Consider the following 18273-nt stretch of genomic DNA (forward strand, 5'->3'; position numbering starts at 1 on the left):
ACCTACTCTCATCGGCCACTTCTTCTCCAGCCTACTCGTCGAAATCTGTCTGCCCATTCCATCCTCCGAGAATCCCTCGCCCCCCATCCCAGCCCCTTCCTTGTCTCTTCTTATTGGAAACACACACACACACAACTACCACGACCATCACTCTCGCTCTCACATCCTCCGCCTCTTATCTCGCCAGCACCGAGCATTCGAACCACCAGAATCACACCCGCTGCACTGCATGACACTCCAGCCTGCTCGCACACCCACACCGTGGAGACTCCCGCTTCCACGGTTATACCCACGTGAGATAACCTCGTTCGACATGTTCTAATTTACCTGCCCAGATGCTGGGGCAAGTACACGTCTCGTGGAATGGGTGCAAGACGCGACGTCCGCGCGTGGACTCCGCGTCTCGCTGACAACTGTTATCGCTCGAATCACCGAACTTCTTCATCGCACTTCTAGGCCCTCCGAATACGAAGACGGCGGGCCGAGGAACCAGCGCAACCTCTCCACACACCTAGCTGCTCGCATGACATGCGCAGACCAACAATACGTCAACGAATGACTCTCCCGTCATTCCACCCCACCTCCCCACCCGCCCCCAATTATCCCTGGCGGCCACACAACCCAAACCCAAACTCTATACCGCCAGACCCTACTGATACTGTACTCTACCCTTCTCCGAGGCTCACCGGAACCCTCGGGGTGATACATCAGATCTCAGAGCAGAGTCGCGCGGCCAACCGCAACGCGCCTATCTCAAATCTCCAATCGCCCAACCGCCGCAGCCCCTGTGGCTGCCTTCTTCGCGTGAGATGCTCACGAGACCGAATGTCGCCGTGCGCCCTCCCAGCGTGCTATAGCTCAATCTACGGGCACCTCTAAATCTTCCTGGCGCGATCTCTCGAGCCTCTATGGCGCTCTCACAGTACGAGCGCGTATCGATATCGCCTGCATACCGATTGGAGCCCATCACCGGACTGAGGCATTTTCCAGCAGAAGAAGCCCCCGGGATGGCTGCACTGGGGAACAAGCTATAACCCGGTAACGCTTCTTTCCTATCTCTATCTCGGAGCCACAATGTTCACGCCAAGGGCGCGTACCGCGCTTTGTATTGTTTTTTTTAATGTGGGTGGGTGGGAGCCGGGGGGTGGTGCGTATATATCAAGATGGCCTGTGACGCGGTGGAGGGTCTTGGGATTCTGGTTCCATTCCTCCCTCCCCCCCTTCGTATCTTCGTCTTTCCCTCCGCTCCCCTGCCCGTACACACCCCATACCCCATCCCGCGTACCTCCCGCACACCGCACTCCAGAGTCGGAGATGAGCTCACCAGAGAAGACGCAGATGAAGGAGAAGGAGAAAGCAAGCGACGTCGACGCCGACATCGGCAGCGCGACCGACGCGGAGAATCTGAACGCCAAGGAGGCGCTCAACCCGCACCTCGCGCTCAAGCGCCAGCTGAAGAACCGGCATGTGGCTATGATCAGGCGTGTTCTCTCCTCCGCATCCGACCTCCCCAACCCTCCCTCGTCGCTACACTCACATGCTGACATTGGCCTGACCAACCCGCCAGCATCGGCGGCGTCCTCGGCACCGGCCTCTTCCTCGGCAGCGCGACCGCGCTCCTGAGCGGCGGCCCGCTCGGCGCGCTGCTCGGGTACATGTTCATGGGCACGATCGTGTATTGCGTTATGGTGCGTTCCTTCCCTTGCTTTGCTTTGCTCGTTTATGCTGCGACGTCTTCCCTTCCATCCCTCCCTTCCTCCATCCATCCATTTATCTATCTATCTATCTATCTGTCTGTCTGTCTATGTAATGCGATGCTAAACGAGCGGCCCAATTCATTTCCTCTTCTTTTAGGTCTCGGTGGGCGAGATGATCGCGTTCCTGCCCATCGCAGGCGGCCAGATCAACCTCGCGGAGCGCTTTGTGGATCCCGCGTTCGGGTTCGCGTATGGCTGGAGTTTCTGGTACGGCTGGACGGTGCGTTCCTATCTCTCTCTCTCCTTCTCTTGGCGTCAGGCCCAGTCTTGCGGTTGCTCACGCGCGTTTCTTTTCGATGTGAAGCTCACGCTCCCAAGTAAGCATTCCCATTCCAGAATCACACCGTCTTCCTTTTATTTTGTTTTATTCGCAACGACGCTTAACGTGACGAATTCGTTGGCCGGCGACTGCAGCGGAGCTCTCGGCGGCTGCGACGCTCATCGATTTCTGGAAGCCGGGCGTGAGCAACGCCGTCTGGATCACGATATGCCTCGCCGTCGCTATCGGGATCAACATGTGCGGCGTCGGTGCGTGTTCGCCCTTGCCTGTCCTCGGGTCGACGCGATTTTCGGGCTGATCTGGATTCGATTATGATTGGGCAGGCGTTTATGGCGAGAGCGAGTTTATATTCTCGTCAGTGCCCACTCCGTCCCCTCTTACCCTACCCACCACACTCACCCCACCCCACCCCACCCCCCACAGCTCAATCAAGGTGATAACCATAACCGCGCTCATCATCCTCGGCATCGTGCTCGACCTCGGCGGCGGGCCGAACCACGACCGCGTCGGGTTCCGATACTGGAAGGACCCGGGCCCGTTCGTGCAGTACGGCGGGATCGCAGGCGCGACCGGGCGCGCGGTCGGCTGGTCGCGCGTCGTTATTCAGGCGGCGTTTTCGTATGCGGGGACGGAGACTGTTGCTGTGCGTGTTTTTTTTTTCCCCTTGGTTCCTCTGCCCCTCTCTTCGTTCTGCCCACCCTCGTTATTGGAGGCTGATGAGAGCCACGCGGACGGCAGATCGCAGCGGCAGAAGCGAAGAACCCGCGGCGCAACCTACCCAAGGCGATCAGCCGCGTGTATTTCCGCATTCTCGTGTTCTACATCGGCGGGGTGTTTGTTATTGGCCTGCTGGTGCCCTCGACGGACCCGCGGCTGAATCTGAACGCGAGCGACGCGTCGGCGTCGCCGTTCGTGATCGCGATTGATAATGCGGGGATCAAGGGGCTGACGTCGGTGCGTGTTTGTGTTGGAAGCGAGGCGTGAGGCGGGCTGGTGATTGATGGTGCATTTACTAGGTCATTAATGCAGCCTTGCTCACGGCTGCGTGGTCTGCTGCGTCTAGCGACTTGTACCTCGCCTCCCGCGGCATCTGTACGCCCACCGTCTCCCTAGCTCTATTCCCTTTACTAATTAACAATGGCACCCACAGACGGCCTCGCCGTCGCCGGCAACGCCCCCGCGATCTTCAAACGCACCATACGCGGCGGCTTCCCCTACGTCGCCGTCACCTTCTGCGCGTGCTTCTCGCTGCTCGCGTTCATGAGCGTCTCCACGTCCTCCGGCCAGGTCTTCACCTGGCTCTCCTCGCTCACGGCCACATGCGGGCTCTGGGGCTGGTGCGCGATCGGGATCACCTACCTGCGCTTCCGCAAGGGCTTCCGCGCGCAGGGCCTCGACCCCGCGCGGCTGCCGTACAAGAGCGTGCTGCAGCCGTACGCGGCGTGGTGGGTCGTCATCGGGTGTGTGCTGTCCATGATCGTGCGTGTTTCTCTGCGCGCCCGTTCCCGAGGGACATGTAGCAGAGCGGTGCTGACGGCGCGCGTGCAGTTCAGCGGGTACGAGGTGTTCCTCACGGGCGGCTGGAACGCGGCGACGTTCGTGACGAACTACCTGCCCATTGTGCTGTACCCGATTCTCTGGATAGGGTGCAAGGTTGTGCGCAAGACGACGTTTGTGCGCGCTCGGGATATGGACTTTGTGAGCGACCTCGCGGAGATCGATGCTCTCACGTGGGTGTTTTTCTTTTGATTCTCCCTCATTCTCGCGGCTCGCTCGTAGTTCTTTTCTCTGTGTCTCGTTTGGGATTGGGTGCTGATGGAACTTTGTGGGCAGGTATGACGAACCTAAATCGAGAAACGCTATCGAGAGAGTATGGATATGGATCGTACGTATCCGGTCTACCGGCCATCTCTCTGTGTTTATCACTCACAAACCGGGTCTCTGACAGATGTGAGGGCTCGTCTTCATGCGCTATCGTGCAAACTGGGGCACTATCAACCCGCGTCTGCCGCCGAAATCATATCCGGATCTCTATGACCGTACGGCTCGAAGGTTCAGACGTAGAAGGCGGGGAATAAGATACGGCGTCTGACATCGACATTGGATAAGGTACCTGACGCACCGGACTTGACCTACCATAGAGCTCGCCCGTCTATTCTCGGTAATGATACTATGCTCTATCGCTCCAGGTATTCATGCTTCGCAGTTTCACCCCATTTGAAGATGTTCAGAAGGCGAACGCTCCTGCGACGGCCTCGCATGTCGCCTGCCTATATTAAGATTCTCCAAATGAAGTGGATCATTTTTCTGCGAAGCCGAAATAGTCTCCATACCTGTGGAACAGGAACTTATATGTAAGCAAGTGGAGAGAGCAAAAAATCCCACCGAGCGCCTCAAAATGCGACGACACCGCAGCTCTGCTGGTGCATGACGTCGCCCTTGCCGGAGCAACAAGGCTCGCGCCAACGCCCCGAACACTGAAGGAGGTTATTCGCGTGAGGCAGCACCCCGTTCTGGCGGGTCCTGTCGTACACTGAGGCCGATGTGAGAGGGCATTGGACTCCGGTCTACCCGCGGGCCGGGTAGTTTTCTGCCATCCATTAAGCAAAATCTTGGAGCGGGACTGCCGTATACGATTTGACGTCGGTAGGTTGTTTAGTCTGCGGACGTCCAGACGAGGAAAAGGGCATAACAATTGTGCACGAGCACGAGGCCGTGGTGCGCGAGCGTTTAGACGTTTACTTTCTGAGACGGGTCAAATGAACGGCACTTGATGAAGCCATAAACGCAGCGTGCCCATGATGGAAAGCTACCGCCGCGCTAGAATTTCCTCCTAGCATGATCACGAAGATGAAGTTCGCCTCCTCGGTGATCACAGTCCCTCCTACAGTAATGCACGGGCGGTCGAACACAATAACAAACTGGCATACCTGCGAACGCCACGGACCTCTCCGTGGACGAGCATCTCCGAAACAAGCAGACACGATGGATCAGCGGGTTTTTGGGTTGCCGCCGCTCACGTCATTGGAATTGATGCATCACCGCCACTGGCAGGTCATCCGATCAACAGGCTCCGGGAAGGGCACAATTGCATCCTGATTCCTGACATGCTGAACCCCGATCTGAGCTTGGCAGAACGCTGGTAGAACTATTTTGCCTGCGTGTCAGGCTGTGTCAGGCAGACGTCGGGGAAGTGTTTGCCAGTGATGCAGTCCGCAAGGCGTATTATATTGCGCTTGTCAACCGTGTGCGTTTGAGCTCCTAGTACTGTAGAAGACGAGGCGCTCACGCATCGATTATTCGCGTGCGATGTGATACGTGCATGCCCATGTACGTGAGCTGGTGATACAGAGGTGATTTGGAGTTCGGTGAGCAATCGGGTCCGAAGAACGCATGAACGCCATGCGCTCGTAGGGCATTGGCGTGAATACAGCAGGTCCGTGTAGTATGGAACATCTGCGCCAATGGCAAAGGCAGCTTGAAAGGCACGAGAAACGAATGGGAGGTTGAGAACGGTTGAGAGGAACGAGCCGACGCGCGCCCCTTGCGTTCCTGTCGACTGGTTGTTTGCCCGCGATGCACACCGCTTGGACCGGAGCTGGCGCGCGCTGATCCAGATGCATCCACCCGACGCGCTCTGATGGGTAGTGTTGCCGCGGTTCGGGAAACCAGCTCAAACCGACTCCTTGAAACACACTTTCTTGTCACAATACCGACCAAGCAAGTGTTAATCTTCGCGGTTTTTAGTCTCTACGCAGCGACGAGGTGTGTTATCTGGACTGATGACAAGTGCAAGCACAAGTTTCTTCGGCTTGGTTCCAGCCAGTTCGCCAAATGCGGCAACACTACTGATGGGCCTTTGATTTTTGATGGCGGGCAACCAACTTGGCCGCGCCATCCCCGTTTACGCAGAGTTTATTTTCCTATATCTTCTCACCTAAATCACACTCTAGACGCGCTCAAAGTTAGGTGAAACTGAAGCGGGGTGAGGAACGTGCGATGGTGCAGGACATGGTATGCTGATAACGCCCAAAACGCGTTCGAGGACTAAAAGTGTGCATGGAAGAACGTGTCGCAATTGGCCATGGGCTGCGGGGACGCCACCTGCATCTTGAAAGGGGATAAACAGGCGTACATAATTATGAATATGAAAAAACCTTGTTTACTTCGGTGGGAGATCTGAATTTGTGAGATCTGGCCCGGGCGGATTCAGAGGGAATCTGGAGGCATGCAGAGATTGACAGCCACAACCCCATGTCATCGTATATAATTCCATTCACAAGTCAGCCGACTTCTTTTTTTGCTCTTTTCGGGAGGTCACAATCGGACGGAATATAAACCTCAGACGAGCGAGCGTCACCCAGGTTTCTTCCCGGACTCGATTCGCCCTCTGCTTCGTGCCCCCTCACAGTCACAGGCTACCCTTCCTTGCTCTCATCCTCCAACTACTGTGAAAGAAAGCCAAAGCCATGTCCGACATCGAGAAAGGTCAAACCACCCAGGTTAACGACACCGCTGCCGGCGCTGGTCCTGCCACCACCACCGCTGCACGCAGCAACCTGGTCAACAACTACGACTACACCGGGCCCTTCGCCCCCCGCCCGACGAGAATAGCCAACCCCGGTGCCCTGTAAGCAAAAATTCTGCTTCGTCATCTACCCCACTCCATGAGAAGCACCGCAAGGCACGCGTCACTCACTCATATTCACATCTTTCCTCGCTGCTGCGCTCGTCATCGCGCTACACAGGGGCCTGTTCTCGTTCGCATCGACGACGTTCATCCTCTCGCTCTACAACGTCAATGCGCGGGGCATCAACACACCCAACGTCGTCGTCGGCATGGCCATCTTCTGCGGTGGCCTCGCCCAGCTGCTCGCCGGCATGTGGGAGTTCCCCCGCGGCAACACGTTCGGTGGCACTGGTACGTTCCTGTTCACGTCGACGTCTCTTCGGATTTAGCCCTTCCCCTTCCTCTTCCCTCGTCTCTGTCATCATCCCCGTCATCCGTTCGCATCACTTCTCCATTTTCCCTGTCGTCTCGCGCAATGCGGCGCGCGGGCACCGGCCATCTCGCGGTGGACGCAATGTGGGGTGTCTCACCCACAATGCGCCACCGGCGCGCGCATTGTGTCCCTGATCATGGGGAACGGACCTTGTTGTGCGGTCTGGGGTAGTCGCGATTACGAATCAGCCGGACACCGAGCGGCTGGTTCGGACGCGGGGTTTCGGGTCATGTGATCGTTCCCATTCGGGTTTGGCGTCGGCGGATATGGGGATGGCGCCCAGCGGCGAAACTCAATTCTGTTCTGGTGCCCTGGGCCCCGCAACGCAAAACGCAGAATGCAGAGCTTTGCATGATGCAGAAGCCCGCAGCGGGCGGCTGTGTGGTGATGCCCTGAACCTGCGGCTTGCCATTCGCGTCGATTCCTTCTATGTCTTTTCTTTCTTTCCTTCTAATCCAATACCCTGTTTATTTTTGGCCTCTGGTTGGGAAAATGAATGGAGGAACGGAGAAAGCTGACGTGTTATCTGTTTTGCCGCGCAGCGTTCTCATCCTATGGCGTCTTCTGGATGTCGTACGCCGCCCTCTTCGTCCCCGGCTCCGGTATCTCGGTCGCCTACACCAGCAAAGACGAGTTTGACCAGGCCGTCGGCATCTACCTCATGACCTGGTTCATCGTCACCTCGCTGCTCCTGTACGTCGCATCACCCTGATATCCGCTTCAACAAAAACTGACTGACCGCTTGTGCGTGCGTCCCGTACAGGATCGCCGCGCTCCGCCGCAACTTCGGGTTCATCTTCCTCTTCTTCACGCTCGACCTCGCCTTCCTCTTCCTCGCCATCGGCTCGTTCAACGGTAGCGTGACGGTCACCAAGGCCGGCGGCGGATTCGGCATCATCGCCGCGCTCGCGGCGTATTACTGCGGCCTGTCTGAGCTTCTCACCCCCGCCGAGTCGTGGTTCGGGCTGCCGCTCGGTGGTATCCCGCAGCGTCGCGTCGACTGAGCTTGCTCGTTCGTTCGTTTATTTGATCGTTCGTTCGTTCGCTTGCCTTTCTCCGTGTCCATGCATTGTCCCTCCACTACACGCAGGGACAGCTGGGTCCACGGCGACTACAAAAAGTCGGATACCATCGAGATGAGATGAGATAGGCTTCTTCTTCCTTTCGTGCTTGATTCCCCTCTATACCTTCTACTATTCCCCGTATAATGGCTACCCCTTTACCCTTTTTACCCCCAGCCACCAGTGTTCGCATCCACTGCCTCTTGTTCATTCGCGCTGCACTCATCTTGCACACGCCACTTTTTTTTCCTTTTCTTTTATTTGGCCACAATGTGTACCACCTTGTAGTTGCTACTCGCGGATGGTTTGACGTTCGTAGTCAATCAGAAGCGCGTGTATGTTGTGCCCATTGCGTGTGCCATGTGCCATGTGTGTGTCTGTGCTATTGGTCGGGGGGAGAATGTTCGTCGTATCTTCGCGTCTATCTCAGGATTGTGGGGTGCTTCCCTGCATTGGACCTGGCGAAGCGCGAGAAGGCGGGCTGCTTCTGTAGGTTTAATTTATGTGCTTCGAACTTCGGAGCCACGATATTGCTCTCGGCGGAGGTATCCGGACGTGAATGGTAGATGCAAGGGCGCATTTGCGCCGTAAGTGCTGAACGTAAGTCCTATGTTCTTCCATGTCTAGATGGCCTACTTAAGGCATGCTATCAAGTCGCCGAAGTTCGCTTCATGTTACGGTTGCGGAGAATGCCAGACGCCACAGGGATGATTTCGTGCGATGCCGAGTTGCATACGGAGTGAATAGCAATGTTACTGTATGCTGTCCAATCTGCGAGCATGCCGATGTCATATGTAGTGTTGCCGCGATTCGAGTTGACTTTGAGTTGAGCTGAGTCCGAGTCGAGCTGTCACGCCAAAACGGGCAACTGAGGAGCATCGAGCCGCACTTGAGTTGACACCGGATTTTGCCGCCTCGCTTCCAGGTTTTGCGGTGCGCTCTTTCGAACGATATTCACGACAATTGGTGTGCCGCAATCGAACTAGGTAATGTAGCTAAAGCAATCAATGATGCTTAAATACAGTGACGAAGCACTGCTCTCTCATGTGCGGAGCTGTGAGTTGTTAAATTTCATGAGAAAAGACGGGGAGATCGGCTCGAACTCGAGAGGCCCGCAAAGAAAAGGAATGGCTGACGCCGAGCCGCTAATTTACAAGGCTGTTCCAAGCTTTCTCTACCACAGCTATATCAATAGAAACACAGTTTCGGATCATTTACAAGCAACAACCCAGGCGTCCCATATGGGGATCCCGTTCGAGTTGCCTCGAGTTGATCGAGTTGAGTTGACATCAAGCTACCGCTTTCGGAACTCGAACTCGAATCGAACTCGAATCGCGGCAACACTAGTCATATGGGGAGAAACGAGCACGCATGCGGCAGGCTTACATACTGCAAGGCAATTCCGAAATGTGGGAATGGGCGTCGTGCGAGATTCGCGGAGGATGATGCGTCTGTGCCAACGCGATAATCACGGTAAGGTCTGTGAGCTAATCATAGCACTTATCATTGTTTGTGTTCTGCGATGGGCGAGGACCTCACACGCGCGGTGTCGATAATTATAGGACGTCCATGTCGTTTCTATAGCCGGATATCGCGTGAGTGGCCGAGCGGGCCGCTTGCACGCACAAGGAAAGATTGTTGGGTTGGAATAACAAAGTGGATGGTGATTGCGCATAGCTCAACTTGAGTGATTGTGCTGGTCGGGTTGGTGCAGATGCAACCGGGTAAGTGTTTGCAGCGCTGAGTGTTTTGTCAAATTGATCGCCGCCGAGTCCGGACGTTAACAATAGCTTTGGAGCAGGTCAAGTTCATGGACGGGTCATTCTGGATTCGCACCACGGGTGTCGCGCACGCGGATCTGTTTCTACCCCAGGAGTGGGCGCCAGACAAAGGCCCTAGATTTTAACCTGCGAGCAGCCGGAATTAATGGGATGCTGTCAAAATCATTGCTACCAACATCATGTACGAGTACATGTGTCCATGAGGCTATTTATTGATTCGCAAAGGGCCAGGTGGGCGTGGTGATTTTCCCAAGTGCGGAGACGGTCCGTAGGGCATGCTGTAGTAGTACTACTTAGTAGCGCTCGCTGAAATAACAGAGCACTACCAAGTCAACCTTTTGGCTATTCAACCTTTTGGCTATGCAACACTAGTTTCGGCTTACAGTACGGTACCTGTAGTAGAGTGGCGTTCGCGTCAATATTGCCATGCCACACTTTCGCTGCACATACGCTACTCGCGGAGCACTCAAGTTCTTTCGTGAGGTGAACAAACCAACCGGAGGACGTCTGATACAGGTCTCGTCTTGCCTTGGAGTCTAGGCTGAGCTAGGGTTTGGTTACTATACTGCAACGTACGTGTAGCGATGTCTGCGATGTTTTAAGAAACTAACTACTGTCTAAGTAAACTTGATCAGTTTGTGATCTCTAGGAAGCTCGCGTTGTTAACCTATAATCGAATGAAACTATAGCGGAGGCCTAAGCGAAGCAGACCGTGGAAGAAGTTGATCCTGCTTGGAATATCAAGGTTCCAAATTTCTTCTTCCATCAAAAAATTCGGCTGATAGGGCCATTCTCAGGTCACAATCGTAGAGCATGGTCCATTCCGTTCAAATATCATGGACACCAAAATAAAATATGTTCCCTCGCACCCAGCATACGCCGACCCAAACATGGGTCATGGCAGGCGAGCTCTTCAATGTTTGCGCAGATGAGGCGTTCTCAGACGGCGACCCGTACAAAGCAGCCGAGGCGATGGACAAGCTTGCGCAACTGGACGATCCGCCTCTTCGCCTTCCCCTTCACAAGTTTACATTGGACATGGTGAAGAGTAAGCTTGACGCAACAAGGACGGAGCTCGAGAAGCACATGCCATGGCCGGATGATATTTGCCTTGATTAAACTATCGAGGCGAGGGAACTTCTGAATCTCTTTATCGAGAATGCTTGAACAAAGTGATCTAAGCCACGATCCAATCATTGCGGCCATGTAAATAGGTACAAGATAAGAAGGGATGACAAAAAACTTGCTCCCTGCCAGGATCGAACTGGCGACCTCTGGATTACGGTTACCTTTGCAACCTCATAGTCACTATGAGACCAGCGCTCTAACCAGCTGAGCCAAGGAAGCTATTGAACAGGCACAGCAATGTCCCTATCCAAAATGCTGTGCTATCATATATCCCTATCCACGCCAATTCTAGTCACTCTGCCATATCTCCATTACACTCATAAAAAAGCGATCCATCGTTTGGAAAGTTAAATTTCAACGGAGGTTCTCATCGGCGCTCTTATGGCGTTTCAGGAATCCAGGAATCCATGACGATGAATCTGGTTGTATCATGCAGACCATCAAAGTTCTAGATCGCATTCTTTTCCACCAACTCCGCGAGCTCGCCGAATGATCCCACAATGACATCCACTTCCCCGCCGTCTTTCTTCGTCTTCAAGCTCGCCTTAATCTCAGGCGTATCTTCCGCTGGACGGGACACGTACACCGTCTTGAACCCTGCTTGGGCCGCGGCGCGCAAATCCCAGATGTGCGCAGCTACCATCGCGATCTTGTTCGGGTCGAGGGAGAGGTGGTAGGCTGTCTTGCTATAAACTTCGACGTTCCTACACAAACTCGTCAGAATATTTGTCATTGAGTGGTAGATGAAACCACGAAAGGAGTGGGTGAACGTACGGCTTGTACGCGCCATAGAACTCGGTCGAGAAAAGTGCGTCCCACTTCAGATCAGCGTGCTTTGCCTACTCGAACATTAGTGCTCCGACACTTCTGCAGCCTCATGCAACTGAGACCTGCCATGTCCATCAAAAGTCTCGCATTACCATTGGATAGCGTCACGACCAACTTGTGCTTGCCAAGTTCTCGTAGCCCATGCGAAACGTCCGAGTACCCTACCAAGGTTGCACATCACATTTGAGCGCTTTCACGACCTCGACGATTCGGACTGAATACGGTGCCTACCATCTAGAGAATGCCAAAGCATCGTTAGCTGAGCTCTTTCCTCATCTCCCCATACATCCGCAAGCTTCCTCCAGCGCTCGCTCGCAAGCATAACGTCGAGTAGCTAAGCGTAACCTTGTGAATTAACTTTGTGTCCATCGGTGCGCAACATGAGACGTGCCTGTCGATGCAGAGCATCCGTAGGAATCATGCCCATCTCCCCCTTTGCGATCTTTGCCCTGTGCACTCGAGCGCACATGTCAGTTCCATTGTGAACCTTAAACAGCCTAGCATACCCACGTGTTTGTTAGGTATCCTTGTCTCCATTCATACACGAAGTCATGCGTGTCCTGGGTGCCTGCACACGGACTTAGCTTCCAAAGATAATGGAACAATCGTCTCCACGAACCTTCCGTAAGTATACCATGGCTTCGCGGTGGTATCTCCCTTGTCAGCGTGGTGTACCAATCGACCGTAGTACCGAACGCATCAAAGACAAGCGCATCGACACCAGCGAGAATATCTTGTGCATCAGCCATTGCGATGCAATTAACAGTAATGAACAGGTTGATGAAGAGCTGCCGTCGAGGGATGCTTGGGAAGCGCCAGTGGACGGAACTCAGGGGTTTATAAACGCCATGGGAATAGCTTGACGTCACCAGTCGTCTTTGTCAGGTTAACGTTCATCGACACCGAGGCCGAAGCTGACCGAAGCCGAAACTCAAACACATTCTCAGGCGAACCTGGAGCACGAGCAAAGAGAACTGGACAAAGGTCAATTATTTTGTGTGAGCGGTGTAAGTATGACTAACTAGCTATTGTATCCTCGTCTCAGAAGAAATCAGGTCAAAAGGGATGTTTAAAGTAGATCAAAATGAGAAAAGGTAGCATATGTATCCAACAACACGAAACAAAAGATCACTCGAACAAAAATCAAACTCGTGAAAATGCAAGTGATAAGATCCATACGATGGAGAGTCTACCGAAACCAAACGAAGCCAAGTCAAAACCAGGGTCATAAATCGGCAAAGGTAAGGTGATCACCAATTGGCAGAGAACCAAACGATGATCAGGCTGTTGACAAGAGTATATTACGTGCGCTCACGACGCGCCCGCATCTAAGGCTGCTCCTACCGCCGCCATGGCCTGCTTGATCAAGTCGGTCATCTGCAATGGCACGTCCGCGAAAGGGGGGCCATCCTGCGACGGCATTTCCTGCTCCATGATATCGAAGATCTGGACATCTTGAAGAGGCTCTATCAGCTCATCAGCGATCGAAACACCGCTCTCCTGAGCGTGGTCAGGGGACGGAGGCGCCAGCGTTGACATACTTGCAGACGGATCTTCGACCGACGGAGTCTCAGACGCAGGTGCGGCAGCAGGCGGAGGTGGAGGCGGCAGAGTCAACCCTGGTGTCCCCTCATGCGCACTCTGAGGAATACTCATGCTCCTCCCCGGCTCCCAAGCGACGCCTTCGCCTACCGCGGGCTGCGGCCAGTCCTCATCCGCGCCTTCATCCTCCTTGTCATCCCCGTCGCCGTCTGCGAGCGAGGACAACGGCGACAGCGAGCTGCTGTTGTGCACACCGTTCGAGTTCTTCTTCGATGGAGTCGAAGGTACGCGGAAGTCAGGATCGGCAAGGTCCTCGCCGTCGTCTGTCTCGCCGTCGGCGTCAAGGTCGGATTCATGGTGAGACACGTGTGGAGTCGATGGTCGGCGCGAGCTAGCTCCAGCAACAGAGGTAGATGGGGCGGCGGATGCTATGGCGGCAGCAGCAGCGAGTCGCGACGTAATGTAGGTATCCATGGACATGTAAGGCTCTCGCAGAGAGGCAGGGTTTCCTACATATATGCGTCGGCGGCGCTGGGGGCGGGCCGGAGGAGGGTTCGAGTTGGTAGCGGCGCGAGAGGTATCCAGATCAGCATTAGCGACAAGAGAGGGATTTGGTTCGGCGTTGGCGGTGGTAGCGACCTGTTCTCCATGTTCGAGGTTCTTGGGCACGGCGTGCTCAGCTTCGACATGGTCGACAGGAGCGTCGATGACCAGCGCAACGGCAGCGTTGACCTCTTCTCCAAGCCCAGTAGTTTCCTTGAACGCATTGGCCTCACCCGCCCTCCCACCTCCCTCTCGCCGCTCCACAGGCGCATCGAAACCCAACACCTCATCCTCCTCTGCCTTCTCCAACCACCTCACGCTCTCCGGCTTAATCTGCCACCACGGAATCACCTCGCCAACGAAAACGCGTCTCCTCGGCCGCCCATAGTCATAATACGCACGGTCGTCCTCCGACCGCCGGTCCAGCGTTACCCTGTCCCGCGCCTTATTCCCAAACGCAGTGCCCATGCGCTCACCGGTCGTCGCATTGTACACCGCGCCAAAGTACATCGACGCCGGCTCCGATGTCGGCATGAACGCGGGTGGCGGAGTCGGCGAGGGCGAGAGAGTCGCGCGGCGGCGGGTTCTCAGTGTCTTTAACTGCGACTGCGATTGAGACTGTGACTGCGACTGGGAACGAGAATGGGTGTGGGGGATGGACACCTGCTTGACGCGCGGCTGTGGTTTTGGCTTTGAGTACGCGGGGAGCACCTCGCCAGGGAGCGTATTGTGCGCCCGGTGCCGCCATTCGCCGTCGATGAGGCGATACTCCATCGAGATGAAGGCTTCGCCGCGCCGAGGCGCGCAGGCAGAGCAGTTGCACGAGCTCGAGCAGGCTGGACAGACGAAGTCGGTGCGGGCTGTGTCAAACTCGACCTCGGGGTACCTGGAGGGATGCAGTGAATAAAAATTGTCAGCCGACACTCCGCGCACTGGCACCGATGCATGGAAAAGCGAAGAGGTGGCTTACCGAAACTCCAAACAACGAATACACCACAGCCGATTACACACTCCCCCGTCGATCCCAGCGCACGCCATCTTCGGTCGATTCGTCTTATTGCGGCACTGGTGACAATACGTCAACGGATTGCCGCTATAGTCTTCATTCGTCTTCGTCTTCTTCAGGGCCTTCGTACCCTTCGCGCCCGTGCTCGAGCCTGGGTCCTGATCTACCGCCTTTCCCTTACCCTTCGCCTTGGCCCTCTTCACACCCTTGGGCGGACCGACCTTCGCCACACTCCCGCTCGTCTCGTCCCTAACCCACTCTTCCCCGTCCTCGCCGTCCTCATCGTCGAACACGGCAGATGCCATAGCAAGCTTGATCTTCATCGACGGCTTCCTCTTCCTCCTCGGCGCAGCGCCCTCCCTGTCCGCTCCTTCCGCGTACTCGTCCTCATCCCCACCCCTACCCGTGCCCTTGCCCGACTCCGACCGCTTCCCAGCGCGCTTCCCCGGACTGGGCTTGGGCTTGGGCGTGGGCGGAACATACTCCCCGTCGTCCTCCGGCTCCGGAATCGGACCGATATCCATAGCCATCACGTCGATGTCCAGGTCTTCATCGCCCTTATCGTCCTCGCCGCTGGGCCCGCCTCCGAACTGCGTACCGTGCTGAAGCTGCAACGGCGGCTGTGGCGGGGGAGACGACGACACCTCCGGATCAGGATCGGGATCGCGATACCTGACCTTCACGTTTGGCCCAAACGGCCCTTTCCCGAACGACAACGGGCGCCCGTTGCGAGCAACGTCCATCCCAGACGGGCGGCGCAGGTACACGACCGCGGGCGCACTCGTCGACGACGAGCCGGCGCGGGGGTGCGCCGGTGCAGAGGAAGACGACGATGCGTCTGGGAGGGGTGCGCGCGTCAAGACGGACGACCGCGTCTGGGATGAATGGCGGTCCCCGCCGAGCAGGGACGGGTCGATCGTCGTTCCTCTCGAGTCCACACCCGTGCCAGCGCCGATACCGCCGCTGGGCATGTCGTCGCTGTGTCCAAGACCCGAGCCAGCGCCGGAACCAGAAGGACCGCCGGGCGAAGGATCCCATGCGCTAAGCTCCGCCATCGTCGAGCCCTCCGCATCGAAAGGCATGCGCGAGTCATCAAATCGGCGCTCGACGTCCCCCATGGTCATCGTGATATCCATGCCCATAGACGGCACACCACCCAAACCAGCCGACCCGACCCCGAAAAAGCCACCTCCCAGCCCCACATCCAGCGGATGCGGACTCGCAAGCCTAAGCATCGGATCCAACGAGAACCTCCTCATCTCGCGCGGATGCGCATGCTCAGGATGGGGAGGCGGGTACGGCGGCGCCGACGTCGAGAGCAGTCCGAGGCCCACCCGCTCGCGCGACGACGCGGACGACGGCAGGCTCTTGAGCGGCGAGTCAGACGCCAGCGCGCCCGTGTCGATGTACGCGTCCATACTGTCTTCTTCTGCTTCAGGCGCACCGTGCAGGTGCGCGTGCATGTGTGGTTGTGGAGGTCGGTGCGGGTGTGTATGTCCCACCGGCGGCTCCTCTTGCTCCTCCGCCTGGGGCGCCGACACCTCCTCCTCCTCCTTAGGCAGCCTCACCCTATCCCACGCCGCCCTCGCCCATACCCCCCTCCTCTCCTCCCACCGCTGCCACTGCGGCACAATCTCGCCCTCCTCCACCCCATCCTCCATGCCCAACCCCAACCCCATGCCCATCCCCGCCTCCCACACCGCGCCCAGCCCCCTACCACGCGCAGGCCGTATCCGCGCCTTCTCGCGGCGCAGATACCTCAGATTCGCAGCGACGACGTACTCCGGAACGATCAGCTCGCCCTCCAGCGCGTCCGTCGCGAACTCGACCAGCGGCGGAAAGTGTTTATCCATGAGCGCGTTCGCGCGGCGCTGTTTCTTGTCGAGCGGCAGCTCCGGGCTCGCAGGAGCAGGGAATGGCGGGGCTGCGATGGGCGGTGGGGGTGGTGTGGAGCAGACAGGTGCTGTCGGCGAAGAACGGTTGGGGGGCCGAGAGGGAGATGCGAGTAGTGGCGGCGCCGGGTGGCCCACGGCGAGCGCAGAGTACGGGTCGAGTTCAAAGTGGATGTCCGGGGCATGGTAGGCACGAGAGAACCTCGACTCGGGCGGCAGCTTCGGCGGACGCCCGCGCTTGCGCGGCTGAGCGCCTGACGCCTTCGTCTTCTGCTGCGGCACTCTTCCAGCGGCACTGGTACTAGCACTCGCGCTCGTACCGACATGCCCACCCGGGCTCGAATTCGCCATCTTCCTCTTCTTCGGCGCGCTCGGGCCCGCCCCGCCCACGTAATCCTCGTCCTCGTCATCATCGTCGATGACAATAACATCCCTCCGCTTCTTCCCTACCCCCACCCCGTCCCTCGCCTTCTGCTTCCCCTTCCCCTTATCGCTCCTCGCCAAGCTCGCGTTATTCTCCAGCGACATAACGAGCGCGTCCGCCATACTCGTAAACTGCTGCGGCCCGCGACTCCGACCGCCTGCAAGCCCCGCCCTCGCGACCTTTTCGAGAAACGCCTGCGACGCAGGCGCATAGTCCGCCTTCGTCAGTCCGCTTGGAAAGGGCGGCACAGCGACGTGCGAGAGCGTCGGGAGGCGCTTGCGCTTGCGCGGGCCGTAGCGCGGGTGTTTTATGATTACGTGAGACTGAGTATGCAGCTTCTTCGCTTTCGCCGGCGCCGGCTTGGAGTGTGATGACGATGATAATGGAAGGGGAGGGAATCGGGGCCGCGGTCGGGACTTGGCGTGGAGAACGGGAGGAGAAGAAGGCACCGGTGAGGGGCTAGGCGAGAACAGCGGCGCGTGCTTGTCGAGCGGGGGCGACGAGCGCAGCGAAGGCGTCGCCGACGGAGAAAGAACGACGTTCCGCCTCCTAGGCGCGCTCTTCACCGGGCTCGAGCGAGACTTGGGCGTGAGCTGCACTTCGAGCACATCCTCCGGCTCGCTCGGCGTTGTCGGGTCCTGATAGCGCCACATAGTTAGACGATACACATGAACACCGCGATGCGATGTAGAGAGAACGGACGCACGAGAACGAGCATATCGTCGACCGCCATCTCATCGCTCTCGCTGTGCCGCCCGTCTGACATCGTCCCCGTCGTCCCGTCGAGTATCTGCACTGACGCCTCCCGTGCGGTAGCGGAGGACGGCCCGAGAACAGGCGACGCCTCCGCCGACGAGGAGATGACGATGGGCGAGGACGCGTCGCGTCCGGCCGATTGAAAGGACATCGTCGGTTGGATTGTGTGCGTGTCGATGCGCGATAGGGACGAGGGCTTCTTGGGCGTATGCATGGTGTCGCTCTAGAGGCCGCATCAGCAAACGCCAGAAAGAAGGAAAACGAAGAAGAGA

The 18273-nt window shown here is 57.0% G+C and overlaps 5 protein-coding genes and 1 non-coding gene across 6 annotated transcripts; 3 read left to right on the forward strand and 3 right to left on the reverse strand.

The window, feature by feature from the left end:
• The first annotated feature begins 1412 nt into the window (after positions 1 to 1412).
• Positions 1413 to 4250, forward strand: CONPUDRAFT_111601 (amino acid transporter). Its single transcript, XM_007775650.1, has 12 exons — positions 1413 to 1688; positions 1855 to 1977; positions 2062 to 2074; positions 2172 to 2291; positions 2361 to 2391; positions 2461 to 2680; positions 2776 to 2991; positions 3054 to 3129; positions 3188 to 3516; positions 3586 to 3767; positions 3871 to 3922; positions 3986 to 4250. The coding sequence occupies exons 1-12, from the start codon at positions 1656 to 1658 to the stop codon at positions 3989 to 3991; spliced, it is 1401 nt and encodes a 466-aa protein (XP_007773840.1). The 5' UTR covers positions 1413 to 1655; the 3' UTR covers positions 3992 to 4250.
• Positions 4251 to 6414: 2164 nt separating this feature from the next.
• Positions 6415 to 8279, forward strand: CONPUDRAFT_131275 (Gpr1 family protein). The gene is made up of 4 exons (XM_007775651.1): positions 6415 to 6667; positions 6786 to 6958; positions 7583 to 7733; positions 7804 to 8279. The coding sequence occupies exons 1-4, from the start codon at positions 6507 to 6509 to the stop codon at positions 8042 to 8044; spliced, it is 726 nt and encodes a 241-aa protein (XP_007773841.1). The 5' UTR covers positions 6415 to 6506; the 3' UTR covers positions 8045 to 8279.
• A 2029-nt stretch (positions 8280 to 10308) lies between these two features.
• CONPUDRAFT_65063 (uncharacterized protein) lies at positions 10309 to 11001 on the forward strand (the record flags this gene model as incomplete). The annotated part of the gene is made up of 4 exons (XM_007775568.1): positions 10309 to 10416; positions 10589 to 10627; positions 10680 to 10776; positions 10826 to 11001. 4 exons carry the CDS (start codon positions 10309 to 10311, stop codon positions 10999 to 11001), a joined length of 420 nt encoding a protein of 139 aa, XP_007773758.1.
• Positions 11002 to 11126: 125 nt separating this feature from the next.
• Positions 11127 to 11229, reverse strand: CONPUDRAFT_t117. The gene has a single exon. It is a non-coding gene; the product is annotated as a tRNA-Met (tRNA).
• CONPUDRAFT_85084 (haloacid dehalogenase) lies at positions 11228 to 12633 on the reverse strand. Its single transcript, XM_007775652.1, has 7 exons — positions 12458 to 12633; positions 12349 to 12406; positions 12230 to 12287; positions 12070 to 12172; positions 11905 to 11999; positions 11785 to 11849; positions 11228 to 11714 (listed from the first exon to the last, which is right to left on the reverse strand). The coding sequence occupies exons 1-7, from the start codon at positions 12585 to 12587 to the stop codon at positions 11459 to 11461; spliced, it is 765 nt and encodes a 254-aa protein (XP_007773842.1). The 5' UTR covers positions 12588 to 12633; the 3' UTR covers positions 11228 to 11458.
• A 196-nt stretch (positions 12634 to 12829) lies between these two features.
• CONPUDRAFT_85086 (uncharacterized protein) lies at positions 12830 to 18224 on the reverse strand. The gene is made up of 3 exons (XM_007775653.1): positions 17952 to 18224; positions 14894 to 17883; positions 12830 to 14809 (listed from the first exon to the last, which is right to left on the reverse strand). The coding sequence occupies exons 1-3, from the start codon at positions 17976 to 17978 to the stop codon at positions 13150 to 13152; spliced, it is 4677 nt and encodes a 1558-aa protein (XP_007773843.1). The 5' UTR covers positions 17979 to 18224; the 3' UTR covers positions 12830 to 13149.
• Positions 18225 to 18273: the final 49 nt, after the last annotated feature.

The sequence above is a fragment of the Coniophora puteana genome, assembly GCF_000271625.1.
Source record: "Coniophora puteana RWD-64-598 SS2 unplaced genomic scaffold CONPUscaffold_15, whole genome shotgun sequence".
NCBI lineage: Eukaryota > Fungi > Basidiomycota > Agaricomycetes > Boletales > Coniophoraceae > Coniophora > Coniophora puteana.